General features: G+C 48.8%; 1 protein-coding gene across 1 annotated transcript in view; it reads left to right on the top strand.

Moving 5' to 3' along the window:
• The first annotated feature begins 3481 nt into the window (after positions 1–3481).
• The window catches only part of SLC6A5 (solute carrier family 6 member 5), a 53803-nt gene continuing 36437 nt past the window's right edge, over positions 3482–20847 (top strand). The window contains exons 1-5 of the mRNA XM_069565039.1: positions 3482–4000; positions 6588–6726; positions 9348–9479; positions 9827–10000; positions 20585–20726. Of these exons, the coding sequence (XP_069421140.1) occupies positions 3482–4000; positions 6588–6726; positions 9348–9479; positions 9827–10000; positions 20585–20726 (1106 nt within the window). The remainder of the gene's footprint in view (positions 4001–6587; positions 6727–9347; positions 9480–9826; positions 10001–20584; positions 20727–20847) is intronic.

The following is a 20847-nucleotide window of genomic DNA, read 5'->3' as shown; positions in this document are numbered from 1 at the left end:
CTGGCGCAGAAATTCGGGGCTGCCTTGCCTGCCGTTTACCTAAGTTCTCGAATCCTGCTTTGACTCTTTGCGGACTGTTTGGGAAGAAGCGCCTGGCAGAGCCCATTGGATTTCCCCGAGGCTCCGGGAGTCCAAGGTGTTTCCACGATCCCGCCAGGGTCGAAGCAAGCGCCCCATGTGGGATTCCTGGCCTCACCTGCTCTTCTCACCCTCCTGCAGCGAGAGCCCACCACAGTCCCACTCCACTTGCCTTCTTCCCCTCTCTGCCACCTAGCTGGGTTTCCCTCCTGGAAAGCGCTATCGGGCCCCCAGAAGGCCTTGTGGGAGGGTTAGGAAGACTCTTCAGGTTTGGAAGGTGACTTTCTGAGCCTCCGTCTCCCGCTTTCTAACTGGGAGTTTCTCAAACACTGTTTTTGAAGCTAAATGGAAAAGCCCATTCATGGAAAGCACTTGAACGATTGTTCAATGTTGAGAGCTTAATAAATGTTCAATCAAAACTAAAAGAGGCCTGAAGCTCCCCGCCCCGCCCCCCAGTAAACTTGGGGAGGAATGGCACTTCAGGGAACCTCTCCCCCTTCCATCATCCTGCAGACCGTGGGTCCCTAGCCGGCTGCTCTTGGAGGGGCAGAGTCAGTGAGCTGAGCCATCCGTGTGCACTGGCGCGGCTCGGAAGGAGGCGGAGGGACCCGGCAGGAATGCCCTGGGCGCCCACCGCAATCTGCCGCCGCAGCCTCGCCTGCGGGCGCCGCAGCATTGTCCTCACGCCGCGTGGGGACAGCCCAGTCGAGTGCGACGCCGCCGACCCCGAGGCAGTGGGCACGGCTGCGGGCAGCAGGGTAGGGACAGAATGCTTTGCGGAGCTCCCCATTTCCAAGGCCTGGGGTTCCCTGAACTGGCTTGGCCAGAGGGGAAGCGTTTGCTACGATTTCCCTGCCAGGCTCCAAACTACCCCTTTTGTAAAGATGTCTTCCCTGTCTTATGATTGCAGTCGTTGCTTTATACCAGCAGGAAAGCCCGTCTTTTTTTCTCACCGCGGCCACCCTAACCTCAGCATGGTAGAACGTCCTCTGCTGGCACCCGGAGGGCCAGCCCTGCCGCCCGGCTGCCGCGGATGGTGATTTGGAGGGTCTATTACACCTTGTGCGTCATTCCCTGCCTGTGGTGGATTTTTATCAACAGGGACAGGAAGAAAGAATGGAGTTCCTTTGACTTTGAAAGTGACCTAAGAACCAGATCAGTGTTGAGAATAATTTCTTTGTTATTTCTCTATAATATTGTCAGAGGAGCTTAAAACATGCAATGAGAATAATCCTAATTTTACTTAGGAATGTCTCTTCATTGTGTTCATGGAGATAATGTAGAAATGCAAACACTAGACCTCAATTTTTTAAGCGAAGACCTATTTTTTAAGGATTCCCCCCAACACTAATTGACAGGGAGGTTGGGAATCTGAAGTCAGGTACAGGCAAGGTTGGTACAGCCTTTTAAATGCAGGGGCCCTGTGCACAGCCATTGCAGGGCTGTGGTGCTTCGTGCAACTCTCCATCTCTTTAGCATGGTACTGCGGAATCCTCTTCCTGCAGGTTTGGAGAGGTGGCAAGGGGATCTAGCCGAAGAGAAAGAAGGAAACACGACAGTGATTTAACTCCTTCCCCTACGCCCACCTCGGCAGCCCAATCCGATCCATTGGTGGCTGCGCCTCGGCTTGGGTGCAGTGGGACGTGTCCCTCCCATGTTTCCCTTAATTAGGAGGAGGAAAACTGTCATCCCCTCCCGCCGGCTTCGGTTTAGTAATCAGACCCACATGAGTCACGCCGAACACGCAGCCCCCTCCCGCCTGAGTGACAACTGGCCAGCGTACTCTCAGCTGATGTCCCTTTAAAACTCGAATCCAAGGGGGTAATGATTTATCAAACTTGTATTATCAAGAAAATGTCAAACGAAGGGCACCTTGCTTTGCACTGACGCAAACCCGGCCTTTCCCAAGGAGATATAGAAAGCGCCTCTCTTGCTGGAGCCAAACCCAGTCTTGTCAATAGCTGGTCTCAGTCTCTACTCGTTGACTCTGTTGCCCGTTTCAGACATGGTGAGTGTTTGCTTTTGTTCTTTTAAGAGGAGAGGGGGCTGCGAGGGTAAGAAGGGCAGATTCGTTTTGGATATTTCTTTGTGAGATGTTCTATATATTCTGAAAGGCAAAGAGAAGACAACCATAGGTACATTATAGTTGTGAGCATCACCTGGGGGTGGGAAAGAGGTTTCTGAGGCTCTGGAGCGAAGAGGTTGGAGGTGTCTCCCAATCCCGCTGTTCTGGGAACTGTCCTTGGTGCTGAAAAGCCAGGTGCCAGTACTGAAGAGAGCCACCGAGTCCTAGAGGCTATTGAGATAAGAATGCTGGCTGGAGCTGAGATACTTAATTTGGTGCAAATTAAAGAGTTCTGACCTGTGCATTTGTGCAAGAAGGTTAGGTGTGGCTGAGGTGAAGGTAATATGATTATTCTTACAGTATAATAGTAATTGGTGGTACTAATATTTATGAAGCCCTGAAAGATAACATGAAGAGAGAAAGTGGATGAAAAAAAATATTGCTGGCAGTTATTTTCTTTCTCAATTGGGAGAAAGCAAGTGAAAATTAGTAGTCCCGAGTTTCAGCTCCTAAGCCAGTATAGGAGCATGGGTATTAAACTCTTGTGAATAGCTATTCTTGGGGAGTGGGGAGGACCAAAAATCTTCTCAGGTTCTTTTGCATATCTAGGAATCTGGAAGTGAATGTAGGCTGTGTAAGATAAACCTGGTTACTGTCTTGTGTTTTAAATCTGGTTTATTGTTGTTCTTGCGGGGTTGTTGTTACTGTTTGGTCAGTTTCTCTTATCCTTGCCTTTACTACCTGGCAGGTGTGGGTAGTTTTTGGATCGCTGGGATTCACAGAACAGATTTGGCCTCTAATACTTGCAGGTGCCAGGGCATCAGCTATTGTGGCCACAGCTTGTCTATCGCTTATTAAAAAAAAAAAAAAAGGCAGCAAATGTGCATTGTTGAATGACAAAGGAAATGGGGCGGAAAATTAAAGAATCTTTCTACAATGGTGATGGGGACCGTGGGCATCCAAAGCCATGATGTGAAATCCAAAGAAGGCGAGGAGCTCATGGCTGTAGGGCTATTTCCACCCTCCTCTTCTCCCTCCTTCCTAAAAAACACTCCTGCATCTTTTTTTTTTTTAGTTCACCTTCTATCAGGGAGGAGAATATTAGCTTCCTTATGTCATTTAGTTATTGGGGAGACAGACTGAGAAATACTGATTACAGTTTTTCTTGAAGAAGGAAAAAAAAAAAAAATCCAGATTCCCATTTGTTCCCTGGATCTTATGTCTGGATCTGAGTTGTGAACGTCTCTATATGTGGATACAGGTATTTTTAAAGGCTGCCGTGACTTGTTTTGCACGAACTTCACGTTGTGTTCGCAGGATTGCAGTGCTCCCAAGGAAATGAATAAACAACCAGCCAACAGCCTGGAGGCGACGGTGCCCCCGGGCCCCCACGATGGCCCGTGCGCACCTAGGACGAGCCCGGAGCAGGAGCTTCCCGCGGCCACCGCCGCGCCGCCGCCGCGTGTGCCCAGGTCCGCTTCCACCGGCGCACAAACTTTCCATGCCCCAGACGCGCGAGCCTGCGAGGCCGAGCGGCCCGGAGGAGCCGGGGCTTGCAAACTGAGTAGCCCGCGGGCGCCGGCGGCCTCGGCGGCTCTGCGGGACTGGAGCGAAGCGCACTGTGCGCAGACCGCCTCTCCTTCAGGGGGTGCCGGGCCCGGCAACGCGCTGCCTTGTAAGATTCCGGCCCTGCGGGGCCTGGAGGGGGATGCGAATGTGAGTGTGGGGAAGGGCACCCTGGAGCGGAACAATACCCCGGCCGTGGGCTGGGTGAATATGAGCCAGAGCACCGTGGTGCTGGGCACGGATGGAATCACGTCCGTGCTCCCGGGCAGCGTGGCTACCGCTGCCACCCAGGTAAGCAGGTCGGGCTGGAGCCGCGCCGCCTCCTGCTCCCCAGCCGCGGGAGAGGCGAGCCAGGCCCAAGCGGGTGCACGTGTGCTGATGGGGAGACCGGTTGGCAGTGCCAGGTGATGGATGCGGGAGGCAGCTTTGGGGCTTCGGAAACACGCACTGCGCTGGGGGGTCGCTGGTTCGGCGGCGGGAGGGCTGCCGCAACCCTGCTGGAGGGCTCGAGACCTTGGGAGCTGCCACTATCTGCCCCTTCCCAGCCTCAGTGGTAGCGGCCATCCAGGTGCAGACTCATCACGCAGTCGAGGCGTTTAGATTCTCACCCCTTTCTGCAGACAGGACTCCCCCTCTTGCTAACCACTGGATCTATTTTTTATTTTTTAACTTAATTTAAAAAGGAGAAGAAAATAAAGAGAAAAACCTGGGCGGGGAGAAGGGAGGAATGATGGTTTAGTCCTGTGGGCTTTGTACTGCAAGTTACGGTAATCGTGAGAACTCATTTGATAGGTGGTTTATATGAGGCCGCTACTGAAGTTTAAGCCTCAGAGCCTATCTTTTCTAAAACCTGTACCTAATTTCGTGTATATATTTTTCTTAGAGTACTCCTCTCAATTGTATAAGCTCCAGGCCCTACAAACCTGGATTCACCTGTGCATTTGATCCTTTAGGTTCAACCAGAGGCATGAAAAACCCTCAAAGCAAATCCCAGTCCTGAGTGGGGGAGAAGGCAGCTGTTGCTGGTGGCCCCACTCCCATACAGGCCTCTGTCTTCTCCCACTCCCTCCAGTCTCTCGCCTCCTTCTCTGATTTCTTCCCTCCATCCTGTTTCATAGACTTCAGCTCTTCCTTTCCCACTGCAGGCCTCTCCACACCCTCCTCTCCTCTTAGCTCAAGGGCTAAGCCTGTGTATCCAGTGGAGGTGGGGGGGGGGGCGGGTTTCTTGAACCAGAACATTTCCCTGTGTGAAGTCTAGGGTTTATGGAGCCCTTCTTGGTTTCTCTAGTGTTCTTAGACTCTCTCTCTTACACACACACATACACACACAGTTATCCACACAGCAAGAGCTCAGCTGTTAAAATAACTAGAAATGGATGTAAGCTTAGGCTTTCCCACGCGCCCTAGCGCTTGGGGTCCTCTTCTGGAGCATTTGACTGTGTGCATTAACTGCCTGTGACAGCATGTGCCCAAGAGTGTGACCCCAGGTGGAGGCAGAAAATTTGTCTCACTTGTCTTGCTTAACCTCCGCACTGCGGCAAAAGGAGCCGGAACTCCCACCCTTTCCAGCCCTGGAAGAATTGAAGGGGGAGGGCGCTGGAGACGGTATGTGTGTGGGAGGTGTGTAGCGGGGACATTAAAGATGGTCAGTGTAGATCAAGCCCTGCCTTTCCCTATTTTCAGCTCTGCCCAATCTTTCTGATTCTCATCTTTCTGCCACCCACCTTGCCCCTCCTCCTCTCTCCCCCAGACCTCCTCCCCATCTTGCCAGCTGCTTCTTTATCCTCCATGGCCTGTGGAACAGTGTGGACAGGCCAGAATGCTAGAATAGGAGGTGGAGGGTAATGGAGGAGGGAGAAGGTGACTGAGAAGGACCGGGGCTCAGGTCCCTGGAAGCTCTGTGTCGTGTCCAGGTGTCCCGAACACTTTCTGAGTTTATTTGCAGTTTTTCTTTCTGCTTTACAGTAAGACATTCCAGAACCAGGGACTGCCCTAATAGAGCATCTTAGCGTTTGTGCTTGGAGAGGTGAGCCCCCCAAACCCATAGACTGCAGGAGCAGGAGGGTGCCTCGGGAGGCTGTGATTCTGAACACTTCAGTTTACAGGTGGGGACACAGAAGCTCCAAGAGAGCCAGTGGCTTGTCTGGGGTTATCCAGCTGGGTAGGATAAAGTGTAGACCAGAACTCAAGGTTTTTGATGTCCCGTCTCTTTCCATGTCTGTTTTTCTGTCCCCCTCTTGTTTCACCCCTAAAGCTCCCTCCTTCCCATCTCCCTTTCCCGAGAGCTGAAAGGCGCCCCTTCAATGAGCTGAGAGGCAGCTTCTGCCCGTAGGCTTTGGAGAGAGTGATGCAGGGGCTCTGGCTGGCTTCAGGCATTGCAGCTCTCTTTCTGGCCTTAGCATGGAGTCCAAAAGAAAAAAAAGAGAGAGAGAGAGAAAGGGGTGTGTTGAGGAATTTGGGGAGGTAGGGGATGTTTAGGAACCTGCTTGCTGGGAACCCTAGGCATGATATTGGGGCCTGCTTGCCAAAGGAACTCTTGGTCAGGGGTTAGGGATGGAGGGATCTGCTTGCAATCAACCTACAGGTTCAAGGTTTGGGGGAAGTGCTTGCTGGTGTGACTTGACTGCGGGATTTGGGGAAAGAGGGGGTTCAAGAGTCTCTTGAAGATGGATCTTCACATCAGAATTGGGAGCCTGCCTGCTGAAAGTGTGCAGGGTTGAGGGGTCAGGGCCCTGCCTGCCGATGCATCCTCGTGTGAAAAGTGGGGGCCTGCTTGCTGGGAAGGACCCTCAGCTTTGAGGGGGGAGAGGGGTGGAATGGGACCTGCCTGCCGGCCTACCTAGGGCTGTGATCCGACAATGTGCTTTTCCGCCCCCAGGAGGACGAGCAAGGGGATGAGAATAAGGCCCGAGGGAACTGGTCCAGCAAACTGGACTTCATCCTGTCCATGGTGGGGTACGCAGTGGGGCTGGGCAATGTCTGGAGGTTTCCCTACCTGGCCTTCCAGAACGGGGGAGGTATGGCTTTTCCGCTCTTTCCCCCACGGCGGGGTGGGCACTTGGGGGTTGGCGGGGGACACAGAGCAGGAGATACAGAATCTGGGACTTAGGCTGAGAGAGGAGGCTCCGGGCAGGCCCTTCACACTCCAGCTCCATCCCCTGTAGGCATCTGTGGGAAGCCAGAGAGCAGGAGCTACCATACCTGGTTGGTACTAGATCCAGGAGGCTTTTATCTGGAGATGGAGCTCAGGGGTGAGATGGGTTTCCACAAGGCCCCATTGTCCACTTGGGAGGCTGGGTCCTGATTCAGGTGAACACTGATGCAGGCGAGTTCAAATCCTAATTTAGCCCACAAGTATTTCGGTACCCAGTGCCCTCCTCGCACACGAATAGTTTTAGAGCCAGGAGCTGTGCTGTCCTGGACATCGAATTAAGTATATGGTAAGATAGTAACCTGGAAATCTGAGCCTACTGGGCACTTGGGTCGTGCAGAGGACAGGATGCAGGCGAGCCAGGAGGTGGGCGCTCAGAGCGGCTGGGGGCTGTGCTCTTGAGAATCCAGTAGAAGCGCTCACACAGATACGTCCTCTTGGGAGCAAGCAGGGCTTATTTTGACTTTAGCAAAAACAGTTTCCGTTGCATTTGTCCTCACTGGGTGGAAGGAAAACCGTTTCTAAAATGGAGTGGGTGCCAGTCACGCACGCACCAGCTGCCAGGCCTCTAGGATCCATTGAGCCTCTCCTGTACCCACCGAGGAGGAACCCGGCACATCCAGGGTCCCCTTTGCTTGCCCTGGCAACACTGAGGCACCACAGGGCAGGGCTAAGCCAAGCCCCCTTTACAAATAGGAATTTGCACCTCGTTTCTCTTTCACAGCTTCTCAAGTGGACCAAGGAGATAAGAAATGCGCCCCTCGCCCTATCGGGTTAGGCAGCTTAAGGGTTTGGGTTTCTTTGTTTTTTGGTCTCTGGGTGAGCTTTCCAGGTACGGGGAGGAGGGACAGGTGCAGAGCCACGTGATGATGAAAACGGAAAACTATGTTAACACCCCTCCCCCAATTCCAAATTAGGACACTGTTGACAAGTATTTATGAGGAGTGCAGGGCGGTTGCGATCAGGGAGGGGTGCCCTGGGAACAGAAGAACGCAGGCTGATCACACACCGACTGCTGCCCCAGCTGTGTTTCGGCTCGGTTCTCTGAAGGGAGTCCCCAGACCAGGGTGCTGTGATTAAGCTTCCAGTGCCAGAAAAGGGGGCGGACAGCCAGGGTGGGTGAGGGAGGGAGTTCCAGTCCAGGGAGCACGGCAGCTTTGCAGCCAGAGGCTCTGCTGGACTAGTGAGAAGGGCCTGAGCTTTCCTCGCCCGCGATCTGGGAAATACAAAGATCTGAGAAAAAACACAATCTGAGAAAAACTCCGGCTGAATGGGGAGTTGAGTCTGGCCACCAGCGGGGAAGGCAGCCTCTTCTGCAAACACTGGCTCCAGCCCCTTCAGGGGAATAGAGGGGAGGAGGTAGAGGGCTGGCTCGCTCCCTCCCTCCCAGGAACAAAAGAGAAGGGTTGCATGGTCCACATCTTTCATGAAAATCCATTCAGGAGAGGATAAAGCAAGAGCCCTGGTTTTACTCCCCAGCGGTCCCTGGCCTTCCTTCTCTGGAGAGGCCCTGCCAGGAAAGGTCCTTCCAGCAGGAGGAACTGACAAGAGAAAGATCAGCTTTCCTTCTGTGGAGTCCAGTGTTCTGGGCTCTGGTGTCGAATCCCCAAATTGGTTCTGACTGTGCAACAGCCCTCCCTGGTCCAGACCTTTCCAAAGATCATGGCTATTCCCCAAGCTCCTACCAAACAACCCCAAAGAATCCTTGAGGATGAAGAACCCCCAGGAACCCTCAGCCAGTCTCTGGAGACCTGCCAGCTCCCAGAGCCCTGGCCTGGGCATTCTAGAGAACAGAGAGGAAGGATCAACATCATCAGAAGCCCACAGATAAGACACCCACATAAATATTGTCAAGTACCCGGTGTTGGGAGGGGAGGTGCTGGGGGAGGGTAGAGAAAGGAGACTTCCTGGAGGACGAGGCATTTGAGCTGACCTTGAAGGACAGAAGGGACTTCTCACATGGAGAAGGAAGTGGAGACCTGTGTGAAGGCTGAGGTGGGGGGCGGGGGGAAGGATGTCCCCACCACCCGTCTTGTTGGTAGAAGGTGTGCAGGTGACTGAAGTCGAGGGCCCCTGCAGTCTAGCTTAGCAGATTTGGAGAGCTGGGATGCCAATGAGATTTCACCAAATCGGAGTCCAGCAGTGAATCAGAAGTGTGGAGTGTGGGTATGTTGAACATTGGAAGGAAGGGCTTCATTTGGGGACGTTGAATTACTAGACTAAGAAAAAGAAAAGAATAGAGTGCACTCAGCATGCAACCCTCAACGACCCATCCAATGGGGAACTGAAAAGAACAGTGTGGTTGCAGGGAACCCTGGCACTGTTTAGAGGATGGCTCCTATCCATCCCTGGGTGCTTGCAGCTGAGCTGGAATATCAAAAGCTTCCTGGAGAAGGCAGGGAGCTCACTCCCGCTCCCCGAAGGGGAGGGTGGAGCCTGCCAGCCTGGGCCTCTCTGAGCTCTCACCTCCCGCTCTCTCTTTCCAAGGTGCTTTCCTCATCCCTTACCTGATGATGCTGGCTCTGGCAGGGTTGCCCATCTTCTTCCTAGAGGTGTCCCTGGGCCAGTTTGCCAGCCAGGGTCCGGTGTCTGTGTGGAAGGCCATCCCAGCCCTGCAAGGTGAGTGCTCCCTGCTTCTCAGCTGCCTCAGCCCTTCCCTGCCCTCTTTGGCACCAAATGGCCCCAGGGAGTGAGACCTGCTTCTGTAGTTGGGAGAACCCACTCCTTCCTTCTCTAGTTGATCAGTTTCACCACTGGGGCCTCTGAAGAATGGCCCGAGATCACCTCTGGCATCACCCTGTTCCTGGCAGCATGTCTCGATGTCCTGGTAGACACAGAGTCCACTCCACTATTAATGTGTCCATTGTAAGAGGGAGCCAGCGCCTACATTCCCCGCCCCTGCGCCCAACCATAAGGATTCCGCAGGATCTGGAGGAAATGAATCCCTGAAACTTTTGCTTCCGCAGGCTGTGGCATCGCAATGCTGATCATCTCTGTCCTAATAGCCATATACTACAATGTGATTATTTGCTACACACTTTTCTACCTGTTTGCCTCCTTTGTGTCTGTGCTGCCCTGGGGCTCCTGCAACAACCCTTGGAACACGCCAGAATGCAAAGACAAAACCAAACTTTTATTAGGTAAGTTTGGATATACCTGCACCAGGCGAATTGTTCATTCATTCATTCATTCAGGGAGGATGAACTGAGCGCCTATTATGTTTATCAAGTTCTATACTAGATGCTGGGGGTACAGAGATGAGAACCAACCTCGAATATAGTTAATTCTAATATTTAAGGAACTCATGGCCTAGGCTGGGTAATCAAATTTTTGTTTGCTCATGAATAGCTGGAGTTTTTGTTGAAAATGTAGAATTACAAGTCCACCAAGTAGTCTGATTTACTAGATTTGGCTAGAGTGGTTTCCCCTGGTGACTTGTGCGCATGGTACAGTCTGTAAAGCAATGAGGTCTAGAGTCTAGGAGAGTGAGGCATGTGAGCCTGGGTCCACACTTCACACGATGCTGCCCAGAGCATGCGGTAACACAAGAGAACAGACGCTTGACCTACAGACCTCTGATAGAAAGGAACGTAGCTAAGTGCCTAGAGGAGGGGAGGCTGTCTGGGGAGGCTGTCTGGGGAGGCGGGGAGTGTTAACACTGGTTCAGACCTGAAATACTCTGGGGCTGGGGCTTGGGGGAACTGTCAGTTTGTTAGGTCAAGGGCAAACGTGTGGCAGTGAGGAGGGGCGGGGCAGAGCGGCTGGCACGGCTTCCGGTGTGTAAGGCGTTTTGCCCCTGGTGGTACGTGCCTTTGTGTCAGGTAACTTCTCTCTGGGTCTCAGTTTTCCTCATTTGAGACACAGAAATGCTAACAACATTCTTCATGGGCTTACCTCATGGGATTGCTGAAAGGAGAAAAGTGGGGGATGTGATCCTAGCTGGAAAGAGCACGAATGGAAGGTGCTAGCATCAGATGCCTTTGAAGGTGCTGTTCATTTCCTGAACGCCGGTTAGCATGCAGTTTCTTCCTTCCCGCCACGTCTATCACTCCCTTCAAGCAGTCAGAATCCTGTGTCTCTTAGTGGTGGCCCCCCAACCCAGCTCTTTTGCCTGGACAGCCCGCACGCTGCAGAACAAGGAAGTTCCTTACACGCTTTGAGTGTGTAAGAGAGAAAGACAACCCATCCCTCACCTCCCAACCCCCGCCCCCCAGAGATGCACGTTTGTAAAGGCGGGAGATCACACTGGGGTGCTTTTACACACCCGTGCCTGGAGGCACACAACACATCCCGCCTCCACGTGGACGGGATTGCAGGAGGACTGACGATGGAGAGACATGCTCATCAAATTCAAACCCAGGGCAGCTGACAAGCTCAGGACGAGGATTTGTGGGATTCCCTGCAGTGGGGACAGGCACGGACATGAATTTGAACAAATTCAGAGAGATGGTGAAGTACAGGGAAGCCTGGCATGATGCAGTCCCAAACAGCCCAACACTACTTAGCAACTGAACAACAGCTGGTGTGGGGCCCACTAGCGGAATGACCAGGAGTAAGTGCCCGTCTAGACTCTCTGGGCTTCCATGCCTTCATCTTTACAGTCTCCATGTGGATGAACTATAAATTTAGGAGCAGTGGTTCTCAGCCCAAGCTGTTGCACATAGGAATCACCTGGGAACTAGCAAATCAAGACATCACTTAGAGTCAAGCCCAGACCAAGTAAATTGGACCCTCCGAGGATGAAGCCTAGCACTGCTGCTGCTGCTAAGTTGCTTCAGTCGTGTCCGACTCTGTGCAACCCCATAGATGGCAGCCCACCAGGCTCCCCCATCCCTGGGATTCTCTAGGCAAGAACACTGGAGTGGGTTGCCATTTCCTTCTCCAATGCATGAAAGTGAAAGGCGAAAGTGAAGTCGCTCAGTCATGTCCGACTCTGTGACCCCATGGACTGCAGCCTACCAGGCTCCTCCGTCCACGGGATTTTCCAGGCAAGAGTACTGGAGTGGGGTGCCATTGCCTTCTTCAGGGGATGAAGCCTAGTACTCTGTAAAGCTGTATGTTTACAGTTCCCAGGCACACCCAGGAGTAGGAACCACCAGGCTCGCTCTTGCCCACAGCCCTTAATTAGTCTTTCCTTAACCATGTTTGGAATGGAGTGCCCACCTTCTTGCCCTGTGCTCCCTACCAGCTCAGAGCCACCTTTGCAAAGCTGCTGAGAGAACCCCACTCAGTAAGCTGGCTATTTGCAGATTCATCATTGACAATCTGCTGCTGGAATGGATTCTGGAAACTGGTTGCCATTTTGGCAAAGTGCATTGTCCAGGACGTGGGGTCTGGAGTGGAGAAGAGCCTCAAGTCATCCCAGTGCCCAGACTGTCCATCCAGGATTGTGTCTGGGACAGAAGTCACTTTCTGAAGGAGCGCCCGCTTGGGGAGGGTTGTTGCCTTGATCCAGACTCCAGGGAAGCTTCCTTGGGCACTTCCATCAGGGCCTTCTTGGGTCATGGTGATCGGGTCTTGCAGCTGTCCCTTGGGAGGGATGGTAGTTCAGAAACACTGTTCCCTCTGCTAACAATATCCACTAGTATTTATGCAACACAGTGAGCCTTAACAGTAATAGCAAGCATCACTTACTACACATGAACCACCATGTTAAACTCTTTAATAACTCATATTACCAATGTTAGGATGGACAACAAGCAACATATGGGTTTAATTGTTATTTCCAGTTTATAGGTGAAAAATCTAGAGCTCAAGTGCATAAAGCTAGCTCTGTGGTAGACCTAGGACTGGATCCCAAGTTTGCCTGCCTTCCAAGGCCATGGTCCCAACCACTCCTTAGCCTACACAGCAGCTTCATAAATGATGTCTCTGCTATTCCTAATTAGAGCCCTATGAGTCCCAAGAGGCAGATGACACGGTCACTATGTTACAGGTGACAAAGTGGGCTCTAAGCCTCAGAGAGTGGAGTGCCCAGTCACATGTCTCCAGGCAGAGCCAGCACCAGGATTTGGGTCTCAGTGACCCCCGATTCTCTGCTCATCCAGGGCTCCTGAAGGCTTTATTATGTTAGCCCAGGCAGATTGACATCTGTCCAGGTGTTTGTAGCTGAGATTCTATGGGGTTTAAAAGAAAGCTCATTTGAACAGTAGTTTTGACTTAGTAATACCACTCCTGGGGAATCTACTGTTAAAGGAAAACCAAAGACACAGGTGAGGACTATTCAAGATTGTTCATTGTAGTCACATTTATAGTCTAGGAAAGCACGGGAAACAGTAACAAAAATTCAATAATTCCATGGTTCAAATAAATTACAGTGCATTTTAAAAAATTTTTATTTTTACTTTATTTTACTTTACAATACTGTATTGGTTTCGCCATACATTGACATGAATCCACCACGGGTGTACATGCATTCCCAAACATGAACCCCCCTCCCACCTCCCTCCCCACAACATCCCTCTGGGTCATCCCCATGCAACAGCCCCAAGCATGCTGTATCCTGCATCAGACATAGACTGGTGATTCAATTCTTATATGATAGTATACATGTTTCAATGCCATTCTCCCAAATCATCCCACCCTCCCCCTCTCCCTCTGAGTCCAAAAGTCCACTCTACACATCTGTGTCTTTTTTGCTGTCTTGCATACAGGGTCATCATTGCCATCTTTCTAAATTCCATATATATATGTTAGTATACTGTATTGATGTTTTTCTTTCTGGCTTACTTCACTCTGTATAATCGGCTCCAGTTTCATCCATCTCATTAGAACTGATTCAAATGAATTCTTTTTAACGGCTGAGTAATACTCCATTGTGTATCTGTACCACAGCTTTCTTATCCATTCATCTGCTGATGGGCATCTAGGTTGTTTCCATGTCCTGGCTATTATAAACAGTGCTGCGATGAACATTGGGGTACATGTGTCTCTTTCAATTCTGGTTTCCTTGGTGTGTATGCCCAGAAGTGGGATTGCTGGGTCATATGGCAGTTCTATTTGCAATTTTTAAAGGAATCTCCACACTGTTTTCCATAATGGTTGCACTAGTTTGCATTCCCACCAACAGTGTAGGAGGGTTCCCTTTTCTCCACACCCTCTCCAGCATTTATTGCTTGCAGATTTTTGGATCGCAGCCATTCTGACTGGTGTGAAGTGGTACCTCATTGTGGTTTTGATTTGCATTTCTCTAATAATGAGTGATGTTGAGCATCTTTTCATGTGTTTGTTAGCCATCCGTATGTCTTCTTTGGAGAAATGTCTATTTAGTTCTTTGGCCCATTTTTTGATTGGGTCGTTTATTTTTCTGGAATTGAGCTGCAGGAGTTGCTTGTATATTTTTGAGATTAGTTGTTTGTCAGTTGTTTCATTTGCTATTATTTTCTCCCATTCAGAAGGCTGTCTTTTCACCTTGCTTATATTTTCCTTTGTTGTGCAGAAGCTTTTAATTTTAATTAGATCCCATTTGTTTATTTTTGCTTTTATTTCCAGTGTTCTGGGAGGTGGATCATAGAGGATCCTGCTGTGATTTATGTCTGAGAGTGTTTTGCCTATGTTCTCCTCTAGGAGTTTTATAGTTTCTGGTCTTACATTTAGATCTTTAATCCATTTTGAGTTTATTTTTGTGTACGGAGTTAGAAAGTGATCTAATTTCATTCTTTTACAAGTGGTTGACCAGTTTTCCCAGCACCACTTGTTAAAGAGATTGTCTTTACTCCATTGTATATTCTTGCCTCCTTTGTCAAAGATAAGGTGTCCATATGTGTGTGGATTTATCTCTGGGCTTTCTATTTTGTTCCATTGATCTATATTTCTGTCTTTGTGCCAGTACCATACTGTCTTGATGACTGTGGCTTTGTAGTAGAGCCTGAAGTCAGGCAAGTTGATTCCTCCAGTTCCATTCTTCTTTCTCAAGATTGCTTTGGCTATTTGAGGTTTTTTGAATTTCCATACAAATCTTGAAATGATTTGTTCTAGTTCTGTGAAAAATATCGCTGGAAGCTTGATAGGGATTGCATTGAATTTGTAAATTGCTTTGGGTAGTACACTCATTTTCACTATATTGATTCTTCTGATCCATGAACATGGTATATTTCTCCATCTATTAGTGTCCTCTTTGATTTCTTTCATCAGTGTTTTATAGTTTTCTATATATAGGTCTTTAGTTTCTTTAGGTAGATATATTCCTAAGTATTTTATTCTTTTTGTTGCAATGGTGAATGGAATTGTTTCCTTAATTTCTTTTTCTACTTTCTCATTGTTAGTGTATAGGAATGCAAGGGATTTCTGTGTGTTGATTTTATATCCTGCAACTTTACTATATTCATTGATTAGTTCTAGTAATTTTCTGGTGGAGTCCTTAGGGTTTTCTATGTAGAGGATCATGTCATCTGCAAACAATGAGAGTTTTACTTCTTCTTTTCCAATTTGGATTCCTTTTATTTCTTTTTCTGCTCTGATTGCTGTGGCCAAAACTTCCAGAACTATGTTGAATAGTAGCGGAGAAAGTGGGCACCCTTGTCTTGTTTCTGACTTTAGGGGAAATGCTTTCAATTTTTCACCATTGAGGATAATGTTTGCTGTGGGTTTGTCATATATAGCTTTTATTATGTTGAGGTATGTTCCTTCTATTCCTGCTTTCTGGAGAGTTTTTATCATAAATGGATGTTGAATTTTGTCAAAGGCCTTCTCTGCATCTATTGAGATAATCATATGGCTTTTATTTTTCAATTTGTTAATGTGGTGAATTACATTGATTGATTTGTGGATATTGAAGAATCCTTGCATCCCTGGGATAAAGCCCACTTGGTCATGGTGTATGATCTTTTTAATGTGTTGTTGGATTCTGATTGCTAGAATTTTATTGAGGATTTTTGCATGTATGTTCATCAGTGATATTGGCCTGTAGTTTTCCTTTTTTGTAGTATCTTTGTCAGGTTTTGGTATTAGGGTGATGGTGGCCTCATAGAATGAGTTTGGAAGTTTACCTTCCTCTGCAATTTTCTGGAAGAGTTTAAATAGGATAGGTGTTAGCTCTTCTCCAATTACAGTGCATTTTTAAAGACTAAAGAATACTTCATAGTCTTTAAAAATGAATATGCATAAAACATAGGGAAATCATCAGCACATCAAGTTAAATGTAAAGGCAGGATACAGATTTATAGTGTAATTTTGTTTTTACTAACAATTATGTGCTGGTAGAGAACATATAGGAAAGAAACACACACATATTTCCTGGTAGATCTGGAGCCATTCTTTTTTTTTCTTTTTCCCTAGATTTTCTATCAGGGACACGTATTTATTTTATGGGTGGAGAATATATATGTATATGTATACATATACATTTATATAGTGTGTGTGTGTATTTTTACAGGCATGTGCGTGCAGGCATTGCTGGTTTTGTGGAATTTTTTTTCTGGCTCATAATATCCCAGAGAATATGAAAGGCAGCGTGAAGACATTATACAGCAAAGCACCTTATGGTACAAACCGTAAAAACGATGCAAGCTCTGAGCAGAGAGAGAAATGAACACTTTTCATTCTATTCCCTGGAAGCATGTGGACAGGCTTAGATCTTATCTCATTCTTAGCCAGTAGTTTAAAATTTTTTGTTTGCTTCAAGTGGAGGTCTCAATTTCCCCTCTCTCAATGCAACCCCTCTATCTGCTCTTTGCTGGGTTTTGTAAACTTGACCATTTTCCATGACCAGGGACAGGCTATCCTTTTCATAAGTATTGACCCTGTGGTGTCCTAAAGTGACTTAGAAAAGGGGATGACTTGCAGAGACATAGTCAACTTTGTAGCCCCATTTTCCTGCTGGACAAGATGGGAGTTCAAGGGCTTCTGTGCTGACCCACTGGTTAAGACTCCATTCTCCTAATGCAGGGGGCACAGGTTCGATCCCTGGTCAGGGATCCTGCATGCTGCACAGTGTCACCAAAAAAATAAAATAAAATAAAGGGATCCAGACAATGACGTCCCAGGCTGCCTCCCAGATGGCCATTCTGAGAGAGGCTTGTTTTTGTTGTTTGGTCACTAAGTCTAATCCGTCTCTTTGCAACCCCATGGGCGGCAGCATGCCAGGCTTCACTGTCCTTGTTTAGGAAGTGGAAAAACTCCCTCCCCTAGTGCAGTGTTCCACAAATGACCTTCCAAGCTCATCCGCCCCCTTATAACCCCATAACCATCCTACCCTGTGATAGCGGGCAGCTGGTCCCAGGAAAGCGGGATAGACTCCCTGGCCGTTATGACCTTCACTTACAGCAGGAAGGGCTTTATCCCTTGGCCCCTGAGCTCTGCTAGGGACACATTGCCTGGGACCCTCCCCTCCCCCATCACTCAGATGCCAGGACCCTGGTATCTGCCCTGGCTCAGTCCACCGGAAGAGCTTGCCACACATTTCTGACGTGTAGATTGTGAGAAAGGCTGTTTACCTTATGGACATTCAATCCTCTGGGTATTTGTAACGTTGAAGGGCTAATGCATGCCCTGCTGAGTGAGACCAGTGACTGCTTTTTGAAATTAGGAGCTAGCTGCTGGGTCACCTAAAATGGGAATCGCATAAATATCATTTCTATTTCTAGAATGGCTTAATTTGCATTAGAATTTTAGTTCAACGATTCCTTTTCTACCTTGTCTTTCGTGTGCTCTCATTTATTCATAATTGCCCAAGTAAAGAGAATCCTTCCAACCGCTTCCAGTTCAGCGCGATCCTTATCGCGGTTCTTTGTTCAGGGTTGCTGGGCAGAGCTCGCAGACGGCAGGGCCGGTCGTTCCTTTGCTGGCGGACCTGAAGGCTCAGTGCGCTGGGAAGCGCGCTCCTGCCGCCCAGTGGTGAGAAGGGATATTGCAGGAGGCCGCAGTGCCGCAGGGACGCTGTGACCTTGACTGCGGCGGTGAGTGGTAATGCAGACACGCGCAGAGACGCTCTCTAAGGAAGCTGCCCACGTGTTCCTCTGTGGCAGAATTGGAAGCAAGGGATTTTGAGTTTGCCTGTGCATTAGCGATCTCTTCCTAAAGGGACATGGATGGTGCTTTAATTGCCTTCATTCTGGTCCCCACTGGGGAAATCTCAAACCCCAGAGATTTTGCGGGAGGCATTTTGCAAAGTTCACAGACATTTTTGGTTGTCACAAGCGGGGCAGGGGGAAAATAAATATTCCTGACATCTAGTGGGCAGAGGCCAGCGATGTTGCTAATATAATACCCTGCGATGCTCAGGACAGTGTCCCCACCACAGAGAATTTTCTGATCCCAAGTGTCAGTAGTACTGCTGTTTAGAAAACCTGTGGTCTAAAGAATCAATCAGAGGTAAGGGGTTCTTATTATTACAGCTTTAAATTTTATCCAGCTTTCTCAGATATTCTGGAGAGGTTGTGTGGGAGGCATTAGATGCTTTATGGCTGGCAAGTGGAATTGAGAGACGATGTTGGGGATCAGAGATGCTCACCCCATGAAAAGGTGTAACAATGACATTTGCTTTATGGCTAAATTTTACCGGGTCCAGCTGTGTGCTAGTGTTGCATGCGATGGTCTCATTCATGACCTATCTCACTTAATCTGGTTCTTGGGACAGCCTTCAAACTAGACACTTTATGATCAGAAAAACGGAGGCTTGGACAGATAAAGGAACTTGTCCAAGCTCTCAAAGCTAGTGGAGTTCCTGAACCCACAGTTCCCACTTTGCGGTGCCACGGAAGACGTGCATTTGGAATCCATGCACCAGATCTAGGCTGCATGTGTTTTTTGTTGTTTGGTCAGCAGTGTTTAAAGATAATCTGGGCTTATTCCCAATAGTTTAAAATGGAGAGACTCCATGGAAATATCCAGCGTTTCTGCATCTTTTATCAGAACACCTGGAAAAGCATGGCAGGATTGGCTGGTGCAATCATCGCTCGATGTTCACGGGACTGGTTCCAGAGCCCTTTCAGATACCAAAGTCTGCAGGTGTTCCCGTGCAGGATATAAAGTGGTGTAGGACAACGAAAACAGCATCCAGCCAACCTCCACTGACATTTCAGTCTGCAGTTGGTTCAATCCGAGGATATTAAATCTGCAGATACAGAGGGAAGATCATGCTCTGTTTTAGTTCAGTTCAGTTCAGTTGCTCAGTCGTGTCCAACTCTTTGCGACCCCTTGGACTGCAGCACGCCAGGCCTCCCTGTCCATCACCAACTCCTGGAGTTTACTCAAACTCACGTCCATCGAGTCAGTGATGCCATCCAGCCATCTCGTCCTCTGTCGTCCTCTCTGTTATCATAACTTTGTACCCTCCATTGTATATCTTTCTCATTTGTGTCACCAGCCTGACTCTTGAAGGTGTTTGAGTTTATGTTCCCTGCTTTCTGCTTCCCAGTAGAGTGGTTAAAAGCATGGTCTCCAAGGAGAGAGTGACTGTTTGCCTCCTGATTCTGCTGTGTGACCTTGGCAAGCCACTGCCCTTCTCTGTGCCCAGTTTCTTTATTTGCAGCTGTGAGTTAAATCAGCTAAGACATGGACAGAGGAGCCTGGTAGGCTACAGTCTGTGGGGTCGCAAAGAGTCGGACACGACTGAGTGACTTCACTTCAAGACATTTAAAATAGTACATGGTTAAGTGCTGTGTAAGTGTTAGTTATTGTTAGTGTTACTTTCACATCTTTATACATTAAATATCCTTTGGCATTAATCCTGGTGGACTCTTTATCTAAAATATCAATCAAGGGATCATAGAGACATTGTAACATGACTAGAAAGACTTCAGCTTCTTCCTGTGTAAAATGAGGGTGATGATAGGCACTTCCCAGGTTTTCAGAGGCTTTTATGAGATGATAATTGGCAAAGCTTCCAGCAAGGTGCCTGACACACTGACTCATCTGGTTAGTTCCCTGACCCCACCCCAGCCTAGGTCAGGCGTTCTCAGCCTCTGCACTATTGACATGTGGGGCCTGGATAATTCTCCATCATGGGGGTTGTCCTGTACATTGTTGGGAGTTCAGCAGCATCCTTGGACTCTGCCCACTAGATGCCAGGAGCACCCTGTTCCCTGAACAGGGACAACTGTGTCCTCAGACATTGCCAAGTGCCCCCTGGTGGACAAATTCGTCCCCAGTTGAGAAGCCCTATTGCAGACTCATGAGCTCATGTTAGCGTGTGGAAAGAACGTGGCATGTATATTTAGGGGACCTCTGTGTGTCGGCTGTCACGCCAGGCAGTGGGTTCAAGGTGAGCTTATTAGTGGGTCTTCTGTGGTAGTAGCCCTTCAGCTTTGTTGATGCCTGATTAAAATTCATTTCCACAAGCCGTTTATTCTTTGTGGAATCATAAGGATCTGGGTTTGAATCCTGCTTCTCGTTAGCTGTGTGATTTTGGTAGAATCACCTAATAACCTCTTTGAGCCTTTTTCCTCATCTTAAAGATGGAGGCAGTGGTACCCACAGCATAGGCTGCTCGGAGCCTCAGGGTAAATAACGCCTGTAAAGTGCTTAGCATGTAGAGAGTGCTCCAGAAAGAAGCGCTGTTGTTACCAGGGCCAGGCACAGTTGAAGCTGGTACCAGGGGCTCCGGGACGAGTAACACACAATTTTGGGGTTCATCTGCATCCAGCTTTGCTCAGTTAATACCTTCCCAAAGTGACTGTCCAATATTTAGGAAATATTTTAGCTTTTGTCTTTAAGTTGCTGGAAAGACAAGTGTCTATTTTTTGTACAGATTTCACTGTGTTTTCATTCCATCCTCTCCTGAACAGATTCCTGTGTGATCAATGACCATCCCAAAATACAGATCAAGAACTCGACATTCTGCATGACCGCTTATCCCAACTTGACAATGGTTAACTTCACCAGCCAGGCCAATAAAACGTTCGTCAGTGGGAGTGAAGAGTATTTCAAGTAAGATTTTTTTAAAAAACTTTCCAAGAGAAACCCAGAAAATTAGTGGATATCCAACCTGTGGACTTGAGGGATGGGCTGCCTCTCTCTGCACCCTCCTTGCCCACTGGGCCGGTACACC

Source organism: Ovis canadensis, chromosome 21 (assembly GCF_042477335.2).
Source record: "Ovis canadensis isolate MfBH-ARS-UI-01 breed Bighorn chromosome 21, ARS-UI_OviCan_v2, whole genome shotgun sequence".
NCBI lineage: Eukaryota > Metazoa > Chordata > Mammalia > Artiodactyla > Bovidae > Ovis > Ovis canadensis.
Note: the sequence above shows the minus strand (reverse complement) of the source record. Positions and strands in the feature narration are given on the sequence as shown.